We start from the raw sequence: 18,122 nt of genomic DNA, 5'->3' as shown, positions 1-18,122 counted from the left end.
AGTCCATGGGGTCGCAAAGAGTCAGACACGAGCGAGCGATTGAACAACAACAAGAGCGAGGGGGTCAGGGGAGGGGAGGTGGGCTCCCCCCAGGGAAGTCCCAGGAGATGGCACTGATACCTAGACCTCTGCCACTGCAATCACCACGTGGCAATCACCACGTGGTCTTGGAACCACATCCACTCCCAGTGAAGATGACACCCACGGTGTCTCTCCTTTATCCCCTGACTTGCTCGCTGTACCCCTGGAGCAGTTGTGCCCCAGCCTAAGGATGAGGCAGAGGCCCAGAAAGGCCAGACAGGCCTGGCTCACAGAGGGGGCTTGGATGGGGATTCATCACGTGCCTCCCCCCCATCAGGGCCCTGTCTGCACCCTCCAGACACCCCAGTGGAGGCCCCGTGTTGGCTGGGCTGCTGCCATTCTGGGACGGCTGTATTGCCTGCCTCTCCTCGCCCTAGGCTGCTCACCCAGCACATTGACAGTGTGGAGCCTGGCGTCCTCGCCGGCTGCGTTGTGGGCCACGCAGGTGTAGGCACCCGAGTCCGAGGCCCTCAGGCCCTTCAGCACCAAGGAGCTGCCATTCAGGTAGAACCTGTCACAGGGAGAGAGAGCCAGAGGCAGGTGTGTGAGGACATGCAGGCTCGCCTCCTGGGATGGGGAGGGTGCCGGCCGGGCCTTACCAGAGGTGGGCGCCCACGCTTTCGTCCAGCGGGCCGCCATCCTTCAGCCAGACCACGTAAGGGGGAGGCTCCCCGTCGGCCTCACAGTCCAGCTGCACATCCTGCCCCTCCAGGACGCTGTGCTCCTGAGTGGTGCCTGAGCTCCGGATCCGGGGGGCCACTGTGGCAGGGGCTGTGGTGAGGCCCTGGGGCAGAGGCTGGGGCTGGTGTGGGGGGCGTGGGACACGGGAGGGGCTCAGGGTGCGGACGTACCCAGCACGGCCACCACGAAGTTCTTGCGGGCCTCAGCCTGGGTGTTCTCGGCCACGCACGTGTAGGTACCAGCCTGGTCTGGCTGCAGGTGACTCAGCTGGAGGCGGCCCCCCCGGGAGACCACACCACGTGCCATGCTGCTCTCTGCAGGAAGGCGGGGCAGGCCTGGACGTCACCTGCTCAGACCCATCACCCCAGGTGCCATCATTGGGCCCAGACACAAAAGTCACGTGACTCCCTGGGAGGGTGGTTGATCCCCACTCACAAGGCTGGAAGCACCCCGGGAACCCTTGAATTACCCACCCTTTTCTTATGCTCACAGGGAAACTGAGGCGCAGACACATCACAGCCTTCCCCAGCCTGGGTGCCTTAGATTGCGCCAGTCCTTATAACCAACCTCTCCATACACCCTTCCACTGGGGACATTTCTCCCCAAGGGATCCCACTCCCTTTACTGTCTAGGACTTGCTCCTCTTCCTGTTGACTCTCAGGCCCAGCTCATCTCCCACCTCCTTTCCAGTCTTTCCCTCCACCCCCGTGGATCACAGCAAACCAGTCACTCACTGACTTTGATGTGAATCAAGTGAGGGGCTCCTCTGAGCCTCTGCTCAGGCTGCACACCCCCCAAGACTGGAATGCTTCCCCCTCGTGTTCTCCAGTGGCACCTCTGCCCCAAAGCCTTCTCCAACTGCACCAGCCCAGGCTGATCTGCCCTCTCTCAGATCCTCATCTGTCCAGCCAGCCCTTCAGCACAAAATGTATTGAGCAACTACTACAAATCCAACAGTGAGCTCAGGAATCAAAGACAGCTGAAATGTGGTCCCTGTCCTCAAGGAGATCAAAATGCATCAGAGACAGCGAAACAGGCACAAGCCCATGTGCCCGGCCCTGTGGAACTCTGACGGAGCCTGGAGAGACGAGGCCAGGCTTCTGGAGGAGGTGAGTCTCAGCTGAGACTGGAAAGTGGGTCTGAATCAGCCAGGTGAAAGTGAAGGCGGTTCAGGGAGCCCAGGGTGGGTATTTCAGGAAGGAAACAACATGTGCCAGGAGCTGAAGGCCAGAGAGAAGAGAGTCCAGAGCAACTCCACTGCCAGGCATATATCAAAGAGGAAGGAAAGCGTACACCACACACTTGTGCAAGAACATTCACGCGTGTTATCCCTCACAGCTGAAGGTGGAAACAACACAAAGGCCATCGACTGGCAGATGGACAAACAAACTGTGACAGATCCACACAGTGGAACATTCAACCATAAAAATGAATGGGAAAAAAAAACGTAAAGAATGAAGAACTGACACAAGCGACAACTCGGATGAACCTTGAAAACACAGTGCTAAATGGAACAAGAGGCCACGTGTTGTGATTCCACATGTTACATGAAGTGTCCAGAACAGGCAGATTTATAAACACAAACGAGGTTAGGGGCTGTCTAAGGCTAGAGTGGCTATGAGTGAAGGTAATGCGTAAGGGATTTCCTTCGGGTGATAAACATGTTCCAAAATTATGAACAGGAAGGTCCTACTGTATAGTACAGGGAATTGTTCAATACCCTGTGATAAACCATAATGGAAAAGAATATTAAAAAGTGTGTGTGTGTGTGTGTGTGTGGGTGGGTGTGTGTGTATAGGCATGCATGCATGGTCAGTGTGTCTGACTCTGCGCCCCATGGATAGTAGCCAACCAGACGCCTCTGTCCATGGGATTCTCCAGGCAAGAATACTGGAGGGGGCTGCCATTTCCTTTTCCAGGGGATCTTCCCCACCCAGGGATCAAACTCACATCTCCCGCAATGACGGGCAGATTCTTTAAGATTCTTTACCACTGAGCCACCTGGGAAGCCTACACACACACACACACACACACACACACACACACACACACACACACACATAACTGAATCACTTTGCCGTACAGCAGAAATTAACACAACATTGTAAATCAACTATACAACTATACTACAATAAACAAGGAAAAATAAAATATACAGTTAAAAAAATGCTCCAAAATTGATTGTGGATATGTGAATACACAAAAAACAATTGAATTACACATTTTAATTGGGTAAATTGTATAGTATGTGAATTGTATCTCAGTAAAGCTGTTATTGAGAGAGACAGACAGACACAGGCATATGCAAGGAGCTGAGAGCAGCTGGGTCTGTCTGGAGCACAGAGCAGGATGGAGCGGGGTGGGCCTGGCCAGTGGGCCCTGGCCCCGACGGGCCTCCTGGGTTGTGGTCCTGAGGCCTGCAGCCATGGAAGGATTTTCGACAGATAACTGACACACCCAGACCCGCCCTTTGCCATCCCTTCTGCCCCAGTGCAGCCTGCAGTGAGGCCCTGGACGGGGCCCAGGAGATGAGTGTAGGGGCTGTGCCCTCACCCAGGGATGCAGACCATAGGGGCTGAGATGGGAAAGGCCAAGGGTGGAGAGCAGGGCTGGCTCCAGAGATGTTTACGTTGACAAGACGAGGCACCTACTGACTGATGGGTGGGTGGGTTGGGGGAGAGTAAGAGTGGGGCAAGGATGCAGACCTGGATAGGGGTAACCAACAGCTGGGCTGGACAGAGCTGAGGTGCTGGAGAAGGAGCGGCTTTGGGGGCCAATGTGGAGCCCAGGGTCAGGCCAGCTGTACCCTCAGCACCCACTCTGTGTTTCTGTCCTGTGGACACAAACACAGGAGCCACCAAGCCCCCATGTGAATGGTCCTCAATGTTGGGATTTCAAGGCCAACAGGGTTGAGAGACAAATGGGGGAACGGATCAACAAGGTGCTGCCAGCTTTTGATTTTGCCAAGCAAGTAAAGTTACAAACCCAACTATCCCCTTCTGTTTTCATTGCCATTTCATTAAATAAAGAAATTTGTTGTTGCTGTTTTAGTCACCAAGCTGTGTCTGACTCTTTTGTGACCCCGTGGACTGTAGCCCGCCAGGCTCCTCTGTCCGTGGGATTTTCCAGGCAAGAATGCTGGAGTGGGTAGCCATTCCCTTCTCCAGAGGATCTTCCCGACCTGAGGATCTAACCTGTGTCTCCTGCATGGGTAGGCAGGTTCTTTACTGCTGAGGTGCCAAGAGAACGCCAAACGAAGAAATACTTGGCAGCAAAATGATAAGGACTGATGGACTCACCGACAGGTATCCTGTCCTTCAGCCAAGTGACAGTAGGTGCAGGGACCCCGGACACATCACAGCTCAGGACCAGGCGGCTCCCAGCCACCTGGCTCACCGACTCCGTCTCTGGGTTCTCAAATGTTGGGGGCGCTGCAGGAGAGAAGCCAGATTCCCAGAATCTTATGATTCTGCCCCCTACTTCCTTCCTCTTGGGCCAATCAGGGATGCCTTCCTGTGGTTAGGAGCTGACATTTTATGTTTTGCCATTGATGCGGATATGAGTTGTTTTATCCACAAATGTAAATACGACCAGCAGCTGGCTATTTCAAAACATTTACAAAGCAGAGCCCAGAGGGGGACCACTTAGCCCAAGGATGGTAAATATGTGACTATTGTACCAGCAGGCATTAACCTATGCCAGGGCAGACATCACTAATTGATCCCAACACTCTCTCCTGTTCAGCCAGCATGAAGTCATGCACCACAGGCAGCCACTGCCAGTGGAACACAGATGGCTGTGCTCAGGATGAAACATCTCTCTGAAGGGCCAGACATTCCACCCTCTCCCTGTTCATCAAGGTGGGCATCAGGAGAAGGAGCTATGGGCTTTAAGCAGCAGCAGACCTGGTATCAATAATTTTCAACACTGGTATTCAGTATGGTCAGGATTGGATCCATGCACTGTCCCTGTGGTACAGAAGCTGCAGGCTTTGGCATCGGCAGCAGATAGCTGGTGTCTCTCTACCTGTCCTTCCCATCTCGCACAGGGTCACTCAGGCAGAAACTACATTTCCCAGTCTCCTTTGCAGCCTGCTGTGGCCAGCTGCTCAGGTTCTCTGTGTCTGCTCATTCTGCTTCACCAGCTGGGATACAATGCAACGTGTGTATGCTGAATCACTTCAGTCGTGTCTGACTCTTTGCGACCCCATGGACTGTAGCCTGCCAGGCTCCTCTGTCCATGGGATTCTCCAGGTAAGGATGCTGGAGTGGATTGCCACGCCCTCCTCCAGGGCATCTTTCTGACTCAGGGACTGAACCTGAGTCTCTTATGTCTCCTGCACTGGCAGGCAGTTTCTCTACCCCTAGTGCCACCCGGGAAAGCCCAAAGATGTAATGCAGACAGGGGCAAGCCTCGGCGAATGGGAGATCAATAGGATGGAAGGACCTTGGTCCCTAAAGTAGCACTTGGTAAGTCCAGAGCTACCCTCCAGCCCAGATGCTCACTTCTAGGCTTTTGGATGAGAGAGGCAAACTTCTCTCTTCCTTGATGCACTATATTTTGGGGTCTTTTTGTTACACAGCTGAGTCTTTTCCCTAACTGACACAACATCTGACCACAAGAAAATCTGGCCAAGCCTTCATCCCTTGCTTCCCTAGGCAGTTCCAACAAGCTCTCCCTTCACCCCCAGCTTGAGCCACACTCAATGAAATGCCCATCTGTGTTCCACCTTGGGCTGCTAGGGCAGGTGCCTCAGGGTTCAGGTGGGGAGGACATGGTCCCACGACTCCGAGGTCTGCTCTCTTAGGGCTCTGTCCCAGTGCTCCCATCCTGGGCCTGGTGCCCAGCCATTTCTAGACAGTCATGGCAGACCATAGATGGAGCACTTTCTGCATGCCTAACAGGCAGGTCCTATCTTTGGCTCCTTTTACTGAAGGTAAATCTGAGGCTCAAAGGGACAAGGTCACTCAGAGCTAGTCATCAGTGGAGTCCTGTACCGGTCCTGCTCTTTTCAATTCCAGATCTTGTGCCCTAAACACTCAGCAACACACTTCCCTTTTCAGCCACTGCCCTTCCCACCCTTGGTAGCTCCATGTGCTGCCAAGGGTCCCACAGTGGTGCTCGCAGGCTGCTCCCCAGCTTACCCTGGACCGTGAGGCTGAATGCCCGCATGGCCTCCCCGGCTGCATTGCTGACTCTACAGCTGTATAAACCTTTATCCGACACCTGGGACAGAGAGGGCATGTGATGACAGTGTGCATGTGGCTGGGGTGGGCTCCCCCAAAACCTCCAGGCCCCAGAACCTTCCAGAGCAGGACTCCCCAAGTATACTGGTCATGCTTGGGAGGCCCAAGAGGAGATGGGAACTTCTGGCCTTTCCCAAATCCTAGAGATGCAGGAGGGACGAGAGAAGGTGGGTGCAGAGGACCCAGACCTCGCCCTCCCTGGGTCTCCGTGTCAGCTGAGCCAGGGGGAGAAGGTTCCCTCACTGTGGGGATGAAGCTGAACCCGGAGAGGGGAGCCCTGGGTACAGTTCAAGAGGAACAGTGAATATTCACCCAGTGAACGCTTGTGGGTATCTAATCCACACCAGGGACAGGGGTAGGCAGGTGGAACCGAGTCCCCGGGAGTGAAAACCAGAGGGGCCTGGAGAGGCTTCTGGATCCCGGGGAAACAGGCAGGCGGCAGGGCCCGGATCTGCTCGAAGCCGTTCTGTGGGTCAGTGTTGAGCCAGACCTGGGGTCCAGTGCCCTTTCCACATCTCCCGCCCCCGAGGCTGCTCATGACCTTAGACTGGGGTTCTCCAGGCCGAGGAGGCAGCAGGCCCCACATCCTGCCACCCAGCTGCCCACCTGCCCCTGGCACACAAGGAGGTGACGTCTCCAGGGCTGCCCAGGGCCGCCTGCACCTCCAGACAGCTCACCTGGGCATCCTGGATCTCCAGCCTCTGCCCGCCCAGCAGAGCTTGGAATCGCTCTGGCAGGACCAGGGGCTGCCCATCCTTCTGCCAGGCCACAGTCGGCTCGGGGAGCGCGTCTGTTTCACAGCTCAGGACGGCCTTGTCCCCCTCACTCACCAGGACCGCATCCTGGGGTCTGCTGGGTGCCTGCCGGAAGGTGGGGGGGACTGGGGCAGGAGACGAGCTGAGTGAGGGGCCGAGGCCTTCCCCTGTCTTCCCCAACATCCCTGCAGGTTAACCGTCTATGGAGAGAAAGGGTCACACAGCGGACCTCACCCCAGGGGATTGCAGTGACCCAGGGGGCTGGACTAAGAGAATCCAGGCCAGCACACTGAGGACCTGCTGGGTGACCTGGGAAGTGCCTCTTGCCCTCTCTGGGCTCAGCCTCCCAGTTGGGGTACATGCATGCTGAGTCACTTCAGTCGAGTCTGACTCTTGCAACCCCATGGACTGTGTGGCCTGCCAGCCTCCTCTGTCCATGGGATTTCCCAGGCAAGAATACTGGAGTGGGGCTCTGTTTCCTCCTCCAGGGGATCTTTCCGACCCAGGGATTGAACCCTGCATTGGCAGGCAGATTCTTTACCAGGGAGCCAGCAGGGAAGCCCTGGCACTGGGCTACATGCTCACACACCACCATCTAATCCTTAAACCAACCATCACCTTTCAGTGATGGGAGACTCAAGGCTCAGAGAGGAAGAGTGACTTGACCAAGGTCACAGAGCAAGGAAGCACACAGCTGAATTTCAAACCCAAGGGCGTCCGAGTCTAATAACCAGGAACCTAACCCCACGGTGCCCCTAGACCCCACTGCAGCAGATGGCACAGTGTGTCCCAGGCTCCCCCGGGGCCGGCTGCCCCTCTCCTGACTGTGCTGGTGGAGGGGTGTGAGGCTGATGGAAGGAGTGGGGGGTAGTGCAGGTGGGGGGACAGACGGCACATACCCAGCACACTAAGCTGCACCAGCTTCTGGTCTCGGCCGGCAGCATTGAGGGCCTCACACATGTACATCCCAGAGTCCAAGAGCTGAACCCGAGTCAGCTGCAGGGTGTGGGTGCCTGCAAGGGGTGGTGGTGGGGGGGCGGGGGGGAGCCAGCGCTTGGCACCAGTGGACAGGCCCCCATCCCCAGATCCCACGCCCACAATCCTAAAGCCCTCCCAGACCCCCAATTCTATCCCAGATTTGGGGAGGCTACTCAGCTTCCCCATAGAGCCTCCGAGCTGGGCCCTCAGCCTCATTTTACCCACCAGGCAGGAGGAAGACCTCTTCTCCCAGGGGGAGGGTCCAGCCGTCCTTGTACCAAGTGACCTCGGGGCTGGGGTGAGCACGGACGTCACAGGGCAGGGAGACGCTGCTGTTGAGGGTAGCGGTGATCTGCTCCGGGTTCAGACCTGCGATTCGTGGTGGGACTGTCCCCGCGGGGCCACCGAAATAAAGAAAGACGTGACCATACAGACTGGCAGGGAGCCGACGGCCACAGGGCGACGCACAGGGCCTTCTGGGGCTCCTGGCGCTTCACCCTCCTGTTCGTCTTCCTCATCTTGTAGAGGAGAACGCAGAGCTCAGAGATCAGAGAGGGAGAGTCATTTTTCCAAGGTCACTCAGCTGCTCAGTGGCAGGGCCAGAATATCCATTCAATTCAGGCGTGAGTCCTAGACCTGAGTGCCCAGTGCTGTCATCCCTCTGCCCTGAGGCCACAGTTGCCCTATGTCTGGAGCCGGAGCTCTCAGCCCCTGAGATGCACATATCACAGGAACACAGAGGTTGAGAGGGCCGACTCTGGGGGCGGGGAGACCCCCACTGAGTCTCCAAGCCTGTTTCCATGGCCCTAAAATGGGGCCTACCTCTCGGCTTTGAGCCCAGGAAAGTAAGTGCCTTTATAGTAAGTGATCAATCATGGTGCTGGAAAGACCTCATTCTTCTGAGAGCCTTCGAAGTTGCTTAAGACGGTCTAGTGGCCAGGGTCCCCCAGAGCTCTCTGTCCTGGGGTAAGGCTGGCACAGGCCGAGGGCCCAGGACGCTGGAAGGGCCACGGCGCTCTGCCTGCCTGCCTGGTGAACCCACGGAGTACGCCAGAGCCAACCCAGAGGACCAGCCCTTGCTCAGCTGGGGAACCCGCGGGGGTTGCCCGCTTGCCCGGCTCACCTTGCACCCTGAGTGTGAAGAGCTTCTCCGCAGAGCCCGCTGGGTTCTCGGCCACACACATGTAGCTGGCAGCATCAGCCACTTCCACCGTGGAAACCTGGGGGTGCATGCCACCAGCCTGGTGGCTCTGGGCCCCCCAGGAACCACGAGGGCTCCCTCCCACCCATCCCAGGCACGGCCGGCACCAGGCGGAGCCCCCTCAGAAGACCACCTTTGTCTACACGGAGCAATGCTTAGGGAGGTCACCCCACGTCCAGCCAGGGCTTTCTGTGACATTCGGGGCTGTGAGGCTGACAGATGAGTCCCTGTAGCAAACTGGGCGATGATAACAGTCGCCTCCCCAGCCCCAAGGGGGGTGCTCTGTGCTGTGCTGGGCTCTAGGGGTCCCATGTAGGGGTGTCTGGATGCTGGGGGCCCGAGGTGCTGCCTGAGGTCCCAGGTGCCCGCACGGCTCTCTGGGTAGCCGACAGCCTTCCTAAGGAAGGCTTCCCTGTGCCACGCTGGCTGAGGTGTGCCAGCCTCTGCTCCTTTTCAGGGGCCACAAGCAGCCCTACAAGGCTCCTCACATATGATTCTTTGGTGAATTAAATAAGTAAAAGTGAAAGAAAGTGCAAGTGCAAGTCGCTCAGTCGTGTCCGACTCTTTGCGACCCCATGGACTGACTATACAGTCCACAGAATTCTCTACTGGAGTAGGTAGCCTTTCCCTTCTCCAGGGGATCTTCCCAACCCAGAGATCAAACCAAGGTCTCCCTTATTGCAGGCAGATTCTTTACCAGCTGAGCCATAGGGGAAGCCCAAGAATACTGGAGTGGGTAGCCTATCCCTTTTCCAGGGGATCTTCCCGACCCAGGAAACCTTGAATTAAATCCCCGGGGTTCCAACACAGTTCCAAGCAAAGAGCTTCAGATGATGGCAGTTCATTGGTCCCCAGACAAACAGAACTGAGTTGCTGCAGCAGCTATCTTTATTTACTTATTTTTTGATCTTGCCACAGGGCATGTGAGATCCTAGTTCTCCAACCAGGGATTGAACCCATGCCCCCTTGCAGTGGAAGCACTGGAAACACAGAGTCTTTTTTGCTTTTGTTTTTAAATAAGTTTTTTTAAAAAAGTATTTTTGGCCATACCCTGCAGCATGAGGGATCTTAGTTCCACCCCCCAACCAGGGATTGAACCCAAGCCCTTTATGGGAAGGAAGGCAGAGTCTTAACCGCTGGACCACCAGGGAAGTCAGCCACTGCCTTAAGCCTGAGCAGGGGTTGCGGGGGTCGCCCTGACCTGTAAGATTCGCCCGTCTTCCAGGACCTGCAGCCGTGGGCTTGGGGAGAAAGGCAGCCCGTTCTGGAGCCACAAGATGGTGGGTGCCGGGTTGCCCAGGGCTGGGCAATACAGGCTGACGGTGCTGTTGGCATTGATGGTGACCTCCTCTACAAGCTCCATCGTTTCACCCAGGATCACAGGTGGGGCTGGGGGCGGGGAGAAGAGGGTGAGGAGTGGGCAGCCTCCTTGGGAAAGGCCTCAGGAGGAGCAGGGCGTGGAGACGAGAGTGGAGACGAGAGCTCTTGGTGCCAGGTGCTGGCTGGGGCTCCTTGAACCCTGCCCACCAAGCCCTTCCGAGCCCTGAGACGGCTAAGGAATCTAGGGCACAGAGAGGGCTGTGATTCACTCAAGGTCACACAGCTAGCAAGCAGCTCATGTGTGCTGAGTCATTCAGCCATGTCCAACTCTGCAATCTCATGGACCGTAGCCCAGCAGGCTCCCCTTTTCCTGGGGTTCTCCAGGCAAGAATACTGGAGTGGGTAGCCATTCCCTTCTCCAGGGGATCTTCCCAACCCGAGGATGGAACCCATGTCTCCTGCCTTGCAGGCAGACTCTTTACTGTCTGAGCTACCAGGGAAGCCCCAGGAAGCAGCTCACTTGGAATCTGAACCTAGTCCAGTCTGGTTTCAGAGTCTGAGCTCGAAAGCCCTGCATCATCCACTTTGGAGAACGGCAGGACTACACCTGCTCTCTACTTGGGCCCCCTTCTGGAGGTAGGGGGCCTTCATGGGGCCTTAGACCTGAGCCTCCCACCCTGCCCACCCCCAGGCCAGGCCACTCACTCAGTACCAGCAGCTCGTAGTGCAGCCAGTCCTCGCCCACCTCGTTGGAGGCCCTGCACGAGTACCTTCCCGCATCCTCCGCCCGTACCAGGGGGATCTGCAGGACCCGGCCTCCTGCAGGGACATGGGGGAGACAGAGGTCTGAGCAAGAACCGAGCAACCTGCCCATTCCCCTGGAGGGGACCTGGGACACATCACCGCTCCACTCCCCTCACATAACCTGTGACATGCAGAGAAGCACCTGCTGTGCCCGGGTCACGGGTCCAGAGGGTCACTTAAAGCGCAGTAATGGCTTGCTCTGCGCCAGGCCCTGGGCTGAGCATTCATCCAGCCTCTGACTCTGTGTGCTGTCACAACTCCCATCTTACAGATGGAAATACTGAGGCTTCCTAAGAGTACCTGGCAGGGCTGAGCCCAGCTCCTTGATGAAGGCAGAGAGAAGAGGCAGAGAGCTGGGCACATGTCTGGGCAGAGGCTCTCAGGAGGCTGGAGTGGTTGGAGGTGGGGGCTCTTGAGGGGTGTCACCTGGGACCCTCTGTGATCGAGAGCCAGCCAGGGCCAGACTCTGGCATCGAGGGGGCTGGAACTGGTGTCTAGCAGGAGTGGGGTTAGGGTCACTGTGTGCTCAGGATCCTGGGTTGGGGGTGGCCGACCCAGGATGTGACGGGCTGTAAGCAAGAACCAGGGGCTCATTACATGCAGAGCCAAGGGATGGTAACCTGGACTAGGGAGGCTGCGGCCATGGTCAAGGGAGGGGTCACTTCATGTGTGAGATTAATCTATAATCAGGGCCAGAATTAAGGTCAGCTGTGACTGTGAGCGCTGTGTGCCCAGGATTAGGGGTCCTGTGGCCAGAGTCAGAGGCCAATGGTGGGACTGGAGGTCGGCATGTGACTGAGCTCTCTGTGTCCCCAGGCCAGAGGGCAGTGGGTCAATTACATCTTTCTGTAAGCACAGCCTCTCCCAGATCTCCAAGGGGTCGCCTTCTTTCACAAGCACCAAAGTCCAAACCCTGGCATGACTGTTCATCCTGCAGCCCACCTCATTCTTCCCTCTACCACCAGCGTCACCACTGACCCGCGCCTGGCAGGGCACCGTGCGACCGCGAGCCAGGCAACCACCCCATCTGGCTCTGTGTCTGGGATTCCTCCCAGTCCTGGACCCCGCCAGGGAAGCCAGGCGTTTCTAAGCCCCATCCCCAGAGCCCTTTAATTCAAAGCCGTCCATAAAAAACTATTCTAAGATAAAGCAGTTGTTTAGGCAGGACATGGAAGCAACCTAGATGCCCACCAACTGCTAAGTGAATGAAAGACATGTGGTACGTAAACACAATGGAATATATGCTCAGCCATAAAACAGGAAGGGCTTTGAGCCAGTTCTAGTGAGGTGGGTGAACCTAGAGCTTGTTATATACATAGTGAAATAAGTCAAAAAGAGAAAAACAAGTGTAGTACATTAACGCATATAGATGGGATCTAGAAAACTGATACTGATGAACCTATTTGTGGGGAAGGAATGGGGACGCAGATGTAGAGATTGCACTTGTGGACACAGTCGGGGAGGCAGAGAGTGGGACAAATGGAGAAAGTAGCATCAGCATAAACACAAAATAGCCATGAGCTGCAGAACTGGTGAGAAGTTGCTGTGTAGCACACGGAGCCCAGCCTGGTGCTCGGCGATGGCTTGGAGGGATGGAATGGGGAAGGGGAGGAGCCTAGGGAGGGAGGGGTACTGCGTGATTACAGCTGATTCGCACTTTGCATGGCAGAAACCAGGACAAAACTGCAAAAATTAAAAAAAATTTTAAATAAAAGAAGAGAAAAGGTGTTTATGTTTTTAACAAAAAAGCAAATAACTTTAAAAGTTTCTTTACCAACTGAGCTATCAGGGAAGCCCAACTTTAAATAAATAAATATGTAAAGCAGGAAAAACACATAAAAAGGTCACATGACAACCTAGAGGGATGGGAGGTGGGAGGGAGAGTCAAGAGGGAAGGGACGTGAGCATGCTTCCGGCTGATTCGTGTCGATATATGGCCGAAACCAACACAGTGCTGTAAAGAGGCTATCCTCCAGTTAAAAATGAATAATTTTTTTTTAAGGGCACATGAGCCATGATCTTGGATCCTGGGTGGGCATCAGAGCCCCATGAGAGCTTCTTCAACATTTGGGGTCTTAATAAAGGAACTGCCCCCTCCCCCCAGAAAAAGGGGCCAGAACATTGCAGATCTCCAATCCCAGAGGTGGGCGTGGTGCAGATGAGGACCTCTGTTCTAACCAGAGGCAGAAGGGGATCCTGTTCTTGCCTTCAGACAGGTAAAGGACTTCTAGCCCCAGTTTATGAAAGGCGGCTGAGGTCCAGAGTTGTCATATGCCCTGCCAGGGGTCAGACAGCAAGCACCAGGCAGGAAACCTCAGGCCGCACCGAAGGGCGGAGGGCGGAGGGGAGCAGCTCCGGTGTGGGCGTGGCCCTGGGGCCTGCCTGTGAAGGGCCGGCTCTTCCACGCCGCCGTGGCCTACCTTGCAGAACAGACACCCCGTCCTCGACCGAGAGGGGGCGGTCCCCCCTGTACCAGGTCAGCTCCGGGGCTGGCACCGCGTTGGTGTCGCAGTACAGGTAGACGGAGTTGTTCTCCACGACCTCCCGGTATTCCGTCACCCCACCCCGGGCCTCTTCCTCCCGGAACGGGGTCTCAAAGTCTTCAGTGGCATCACCCACCTTCTGGAATATCGGGGGTACTGGGGAGCGGGGGACAAAGCCATCAAGACACACCATTGAGAGATGGGCAAGAACTTCTGCTCAGAAATTCCCATCCCAGCCTCCCCTGCGCAGGGGAATTCCACTGATTGAGCCAATCCCTTCCATCAAAGCAGTTTTTTTTAATGATCTTTTTTCCTTTGTTATCAGCTAATTTTTTTAAAAGATCTTTTTTTCTGATGCAGACCATTTTTAAAAAGTCTTTATTGTCTCTTTTACAGTTTTGATTCTTTTTTTCTCTTTTTTTTTTTTTTTTTTTTTTTGGCCAGGAGCCTGTAGGATCTGCGTTCTTAGACCAGGAACCCACACCCACTGCACTGGAAGGGGAAGTCTTAACCACTGGACCATCAGGAAAGTTCCCTTATCATCCAAATTTTACCAAGGCAAAACTAAGGCCTGGGGAGCAGTGACGTTCCGGTCCCCAGGTCAGTTCATGAAAGAGCCCAGGCCAGGGTTCAGGGGGGCCAGACGTGCCGACAGCGATGAGAACAGAGCCCTCCTGCCAGGCTGCCCCAGAAGCACGGACGCCCCCCAAGTCCCACTGACCCCCCGCCCCGTGGCCCCACACACCCTGGATGAGCACGTTGAAGTCCTGGTCATCCTCGCCAGCCACGTTGGTGGCCACGCACAGGTATCGCCCCGAATCGGAGACCTGCGTGGGCTGGATCTGGAGCAGCCGTCCCTCGCCGAGGATGTGGACACGCTGGTTGGGCGTCACGGGCTGGAGGTGGAAAGAGAGGGGACAGAAATCAGGAATGAGGGCTAGAAAGCACCCAGATGAGAGTACTTCCATTTTCACACGGTTTTTAAAACACCACATAAAGTGGTCAGAGCACCCTGACAATTCTGTAACACCAGACTCACAGAATGTAAAAATTAGAAGAGAATTCAGTGAGTGAATACAGGGTTTCATGCTTGTGAGACTTGTTTTCTATAAAGAATTGAACTTCTTATTAAAATATAAAGGACGGGGCAGGGCCCAGGACAGCTCTGGGGCCTGCTGCTATGACTGCCTTTTCTGGAAGGTTCTGCAGATGAGGGGTACCCAGACTGAGAACCTGAGGCCGCCAGGGGCTCCTGAGCTTACCTGTCCGTCCTTGTACCAGCTGATGGTGGGCGGGGGCATGGCCCAGCACTCACACTCCAGGGTCAAGGTGCTGTTGACCTTGGTCTTCACTTCCTTCATGCTGACCTCCCCGAAGAGGTCATCTTTGGAGATGGAAGGGGGGACTGAAACCGTAAAGGAGTCTGAGGAGCAGGCCGGGAGAAGACGTGCCGAGACCCTGCACCCCTCGGCCCCTAAGCCCATCCCAGAAATGGAGGGGGCTGGCTCTCCAGAGCAGAGGAACAGGGAGCCTGGAAACCCACCCGCTCCTGGGGAGAGCTGGTTATGGGACAGGGCAGGTCTGAGGCAGGGGGATTTCTGGGGTGACCTCTGGGGACCCTTCCGGGGGTACCAGCTCTCCAGCTGCAGGCGCTATCATTGCTCTGCAGTGCAAGTGGCAGAAGGAAGCCAGGACTGCTGTGGGTCTAGGCATCCACGTGACCCAGTCCTAACTCACTGGCTCCCTCCTCCTAAGTTCTAGGCCCTAAACGGACTGAGCTGGCCTGGCTGGCCAGGGACCATCAGAGGAGACAAGTCATATGAAGACACCTGGGGTGTCAAATGCAGCCCCGGCATTCTCGGGCAGCCTCCTGCCCACCCAGCTGGTGCCCTGGCCGGTCCCTGACTCACTGAGGACTTCCACGTGGTAGTTCTTCATGGCCTCGCCCAGCTCATTGGTGACCATGCAGGTGTACTGGCCCGCGTCTTCCTTCTGGGCATTCAGAATCTGCAGCCCGTGGGTGCCTGCTTGGGGTAAGGCAGTGGCCAGGCTCACCCGCTGGCTCCCTGCCTCTGACCCAGCCTGGTGACGTGTCACCTGCCCCCTCTGCCCCCCCCATCCCCTCGAGGGCATCACCTGGGAGCAGCTGGATGTTGTTCGAGGCCTCAAAAGGGGCCCCGTCCTTCATCCAGGTGATGGTGGGGGCAGGAAAGGCCCGCGTCTCGCAGATCAGAGAGATGGGGTTGTTGATGGTCACAGTCACCTCCTCGTCCACGCTGTCCTCCGTCACTCCCAGGATGGTGGGAACCACTGCGGTGGGACAGGGGGCAGCACGCTCCTGAACAGGGATCCCCCGCCCTGGGCCCGAGGACCCGGAAAAGTCTGAGACCCTGGTGCTGGGCTTCGGTGCTATTGTTGTTTGTGTTACAAAGATGGGAAACGAGGCTCAGAGGAACCATGCCCTGTGTGGCCAGACTTCAATTCAGGCCTGGGTGGCCCAGAGCCCAGGCTCTCCCTTACTATCACAGGGGAAGCTGGTCAAGTCTGCCTCTATTTCCCCAATAAGCTCTTAAACATCCATGCGTGTGTAGGCTCAGTTGTGTCTGACTCTTTATGACCCCGTGGACTACAGCGCGCCAGGCTCCTCTGTCCATGGGATTTCCCAGGCAAGAACACTGGAGTGGGCTGCCATTTCCTCCTCCAGGGGCTCTTCCTGACCCAGGGATCGAACCCTCGTCTCCTTTGTCTCCTGCACTGGCAGGCGGATTCTTTACCACTGCGCCACCTGGGAAGCTGCTCTTAACATCCAGACAACTACTAATTTAACCACAGTCTTCCCAGTTCTGTGTGTGGTTCCGATTTGTACCCTGCTCTGAGCAGAGGTAGGGGTGGAGTTTTGTTCTCTGCTGAGTAAAATAGCTCTGCTTTCATTGGTCACCAAATATTTTCTTTCAGCTCTTGCTGGGGACCCTCCTTTTTACCAACAGCAGTTTATTTTATTTTTTATTAATTAATTTTGGCTGCTCTGGGTCTTTGTTGCTACATGCGGGCTTTCTCTAGCTGTGACGAGGGGTCACAGCTACACAGGCTATACAAGCTTCTCTTTGCGGTGGCTTCTCCTGTAGCAGACCTCGGGCTCTAGGGTGTGCAGGCCCAGTAATTGCAGCTTGCAGGCTCTAGACCTCAGGCTCAGTAGTTGTGGCACACAGGGTTACTTGCCCCAGGCCATGTGGAATCTTCCAAGAGCAGGGATTGAACCTGTCCCTTGCATTGGCTGGTAGATTCTCAACCGCTGGGCTTCTAGGGAAGTTTTGTGTGTGCTGTGCACACTAAGTTACTTCGGTCATGTCTGACTCTTTGCGACCCCATGGATTGCAGCCTGCCAGGCTCCTTGGTCCATGGGATTCTCCAAGCAAGAATGCTGGAGTGGGTTGCCATGTCCTCCTCCAGGGGATCTTCCCGACCCAGGGATCGAACCTGGGTCTCCTGTGTCTCCTGCATTGCAAGCGGATTCTTTAGCACTGAGCCATCTGGGAAGTCCCACCAACAGCATTTTGAAAAACAGATCTGTCTAATCTTCTAGAGCGCTGCTTCTCCTAATGAGACAGTTCATGCTGATGGCTCTTGGGAGAATGACTGCCTGGGTGTAAGCCCCCACCCTGAGGCCTGGAGTCTTGTCACCTCTCTAAGCCTCACAGCTTCATTGGTGACCGGGGGACAAGCACATCTCCCACCTCCTAGGACAGTCAGGGGACTCCCTGGTGGTCCAGTGGTTAGGACTCTGCCTTCCAGAGCACAGGGCTTGGCTTCGATCCCTAGTCGACTAACTAAGACCCCATGTGTGCCCCCCATTCAACTAATCAGGCAATCAGGACTGTCCAAATGTCTGGCTCGTGGTAGATGATTACCCAATATACCCACTATTATTCCTTTTGTTGTTGCTGACATGGAAGAAACAAAAGTAAAAGCGCTCTGTGGGAAGCTGCCCGCAAGGAGCTGGTCACCTTGCTTTTCCCTTCTGCTTGAACCTAGGGTCACCAGGCGATGTTCGGCACTCACCTAGGACACTAAGCTGGAAATGCTTGGTCTTTTCCCCTATGGTGTTGGCTGCAATGCAGGAGTAGTGGCCCGCACTAGACAGGTTGGCCTGGAGGACCCGCAGGAGGGCTCCATCTGGAGAAACGTGGTGGGCGTCTCCACTAGCCAGGGGCCAGCCGTCTTTGAACCATGTGACCTTGGGCTGTGGGTGGCCTATATGCAGAGGGGAGAGGCAGGTCAAACGATTCAGTAGGTTTTCACCAGGTCAAACCAGAGGTCAGAGGCTGCTCCGAGATGGAGTGGGAGACATCGTTCTCCATTTCAGTCCAGGGGCCCGTGCGGCAGGGCAAGACACAGAAGCAGCCATCAGATCTGGCCTGGACCCTTTCCTATGTGATTTGGTTACCATTTCCTTTCCCAGGTTGTGGGCAGGGATGGCTTGGTACAGACAGGCAAGACATAAAGGCAAATTATTCCTTCATCCATCCATTCACCTACCCATCCATCCATCCATTCATCTACCCACCCCACCCCA

At 55.8% G+C, this 18,122-nt stretch overlaps 1 protein-coding gene across 1 annotated transcript in view; it reads right to left on the bottom strand.

The window, feature by feature from the left end:
* Positions 1-18,122, bottom strand: part of HMCN2 (hemicentin 2) — a 175,892-nt gene that overhangs the window by 38,259 nt on the left and 119,511 nt on the right. Inside the window, exons 49-65 of the mRNA XM_040225390.1 lie at positions 17,609-17,800; positions 15,686-15,859; positions 15,460-15,573; positions 14,812-14,954; positions 14,295-14,445; positions 13,487-13,705; positions 10,968-11,081; positions 10,144-10,331; positions 8,865-8,961; positions 7,967-8,128; positions 7,663-7,776; positions 6,686-6,888; positions 5,907-5,988; positions 4,062-4,193; positions 933-1,076; positions 681-840; positions 468-592 (exon numbers count right to left, since the gene is read on the bottom strand). Of these exons, the coding sequence (XP_040081324.1) occupies positions 468-592; positions 681-840; positions 933-1,076; positions 4,062-4,193; positions 5,907-5,988; positions 6,686-6,888; positions 7,663-7,776; positions 7,967-8,128; positions 8,865-8,961; positions 10,144-10,331; positions 10,968-11,081; positions 13,487-13,705; positions 14,295-14,445; positions 14,812-14,954; positions 15,460-15,573; positions 15,686-15,859; positions 17,609-17,800 (2,514 nt within the window). The remainder of the gene's footprint in view (positions 1-467; positions 593-680; positions 841-932; positions 1,077-4,061; positions 4,194-5,906; positions 5,989-6,685; positions 6,889-7,662; positions 7,777-7,966; positions 8,129-8,864; positions 8,962-10,143; positions 10,332-10,967; positions 11,082-13,486; positions 13,706-14,294; positions 14,446-14,811; positions 14,955-15,459; positions 15,574-15,685; positions 15,860-17,608; positions 17,801-18,122) is intronic.

This window comes from Oryx dammah, unplaced genomic scaffold, assembly GCF_014754425.2.
Source record: "Oryx dammah isolate SB20612 unplaced genomic scaffold, SCBI_Odam_1.1 HiC_scaffold_25, whole genome shotgun sequence".
NCBI lineage: Eukaryota > Metazoa > Chordata > Mammalia > Artiodactyla > Bovidae > Oryx > Oryx dammah.
This window is presented reverse-complemented; position numbering and strand designations above follow the sequence as displayed.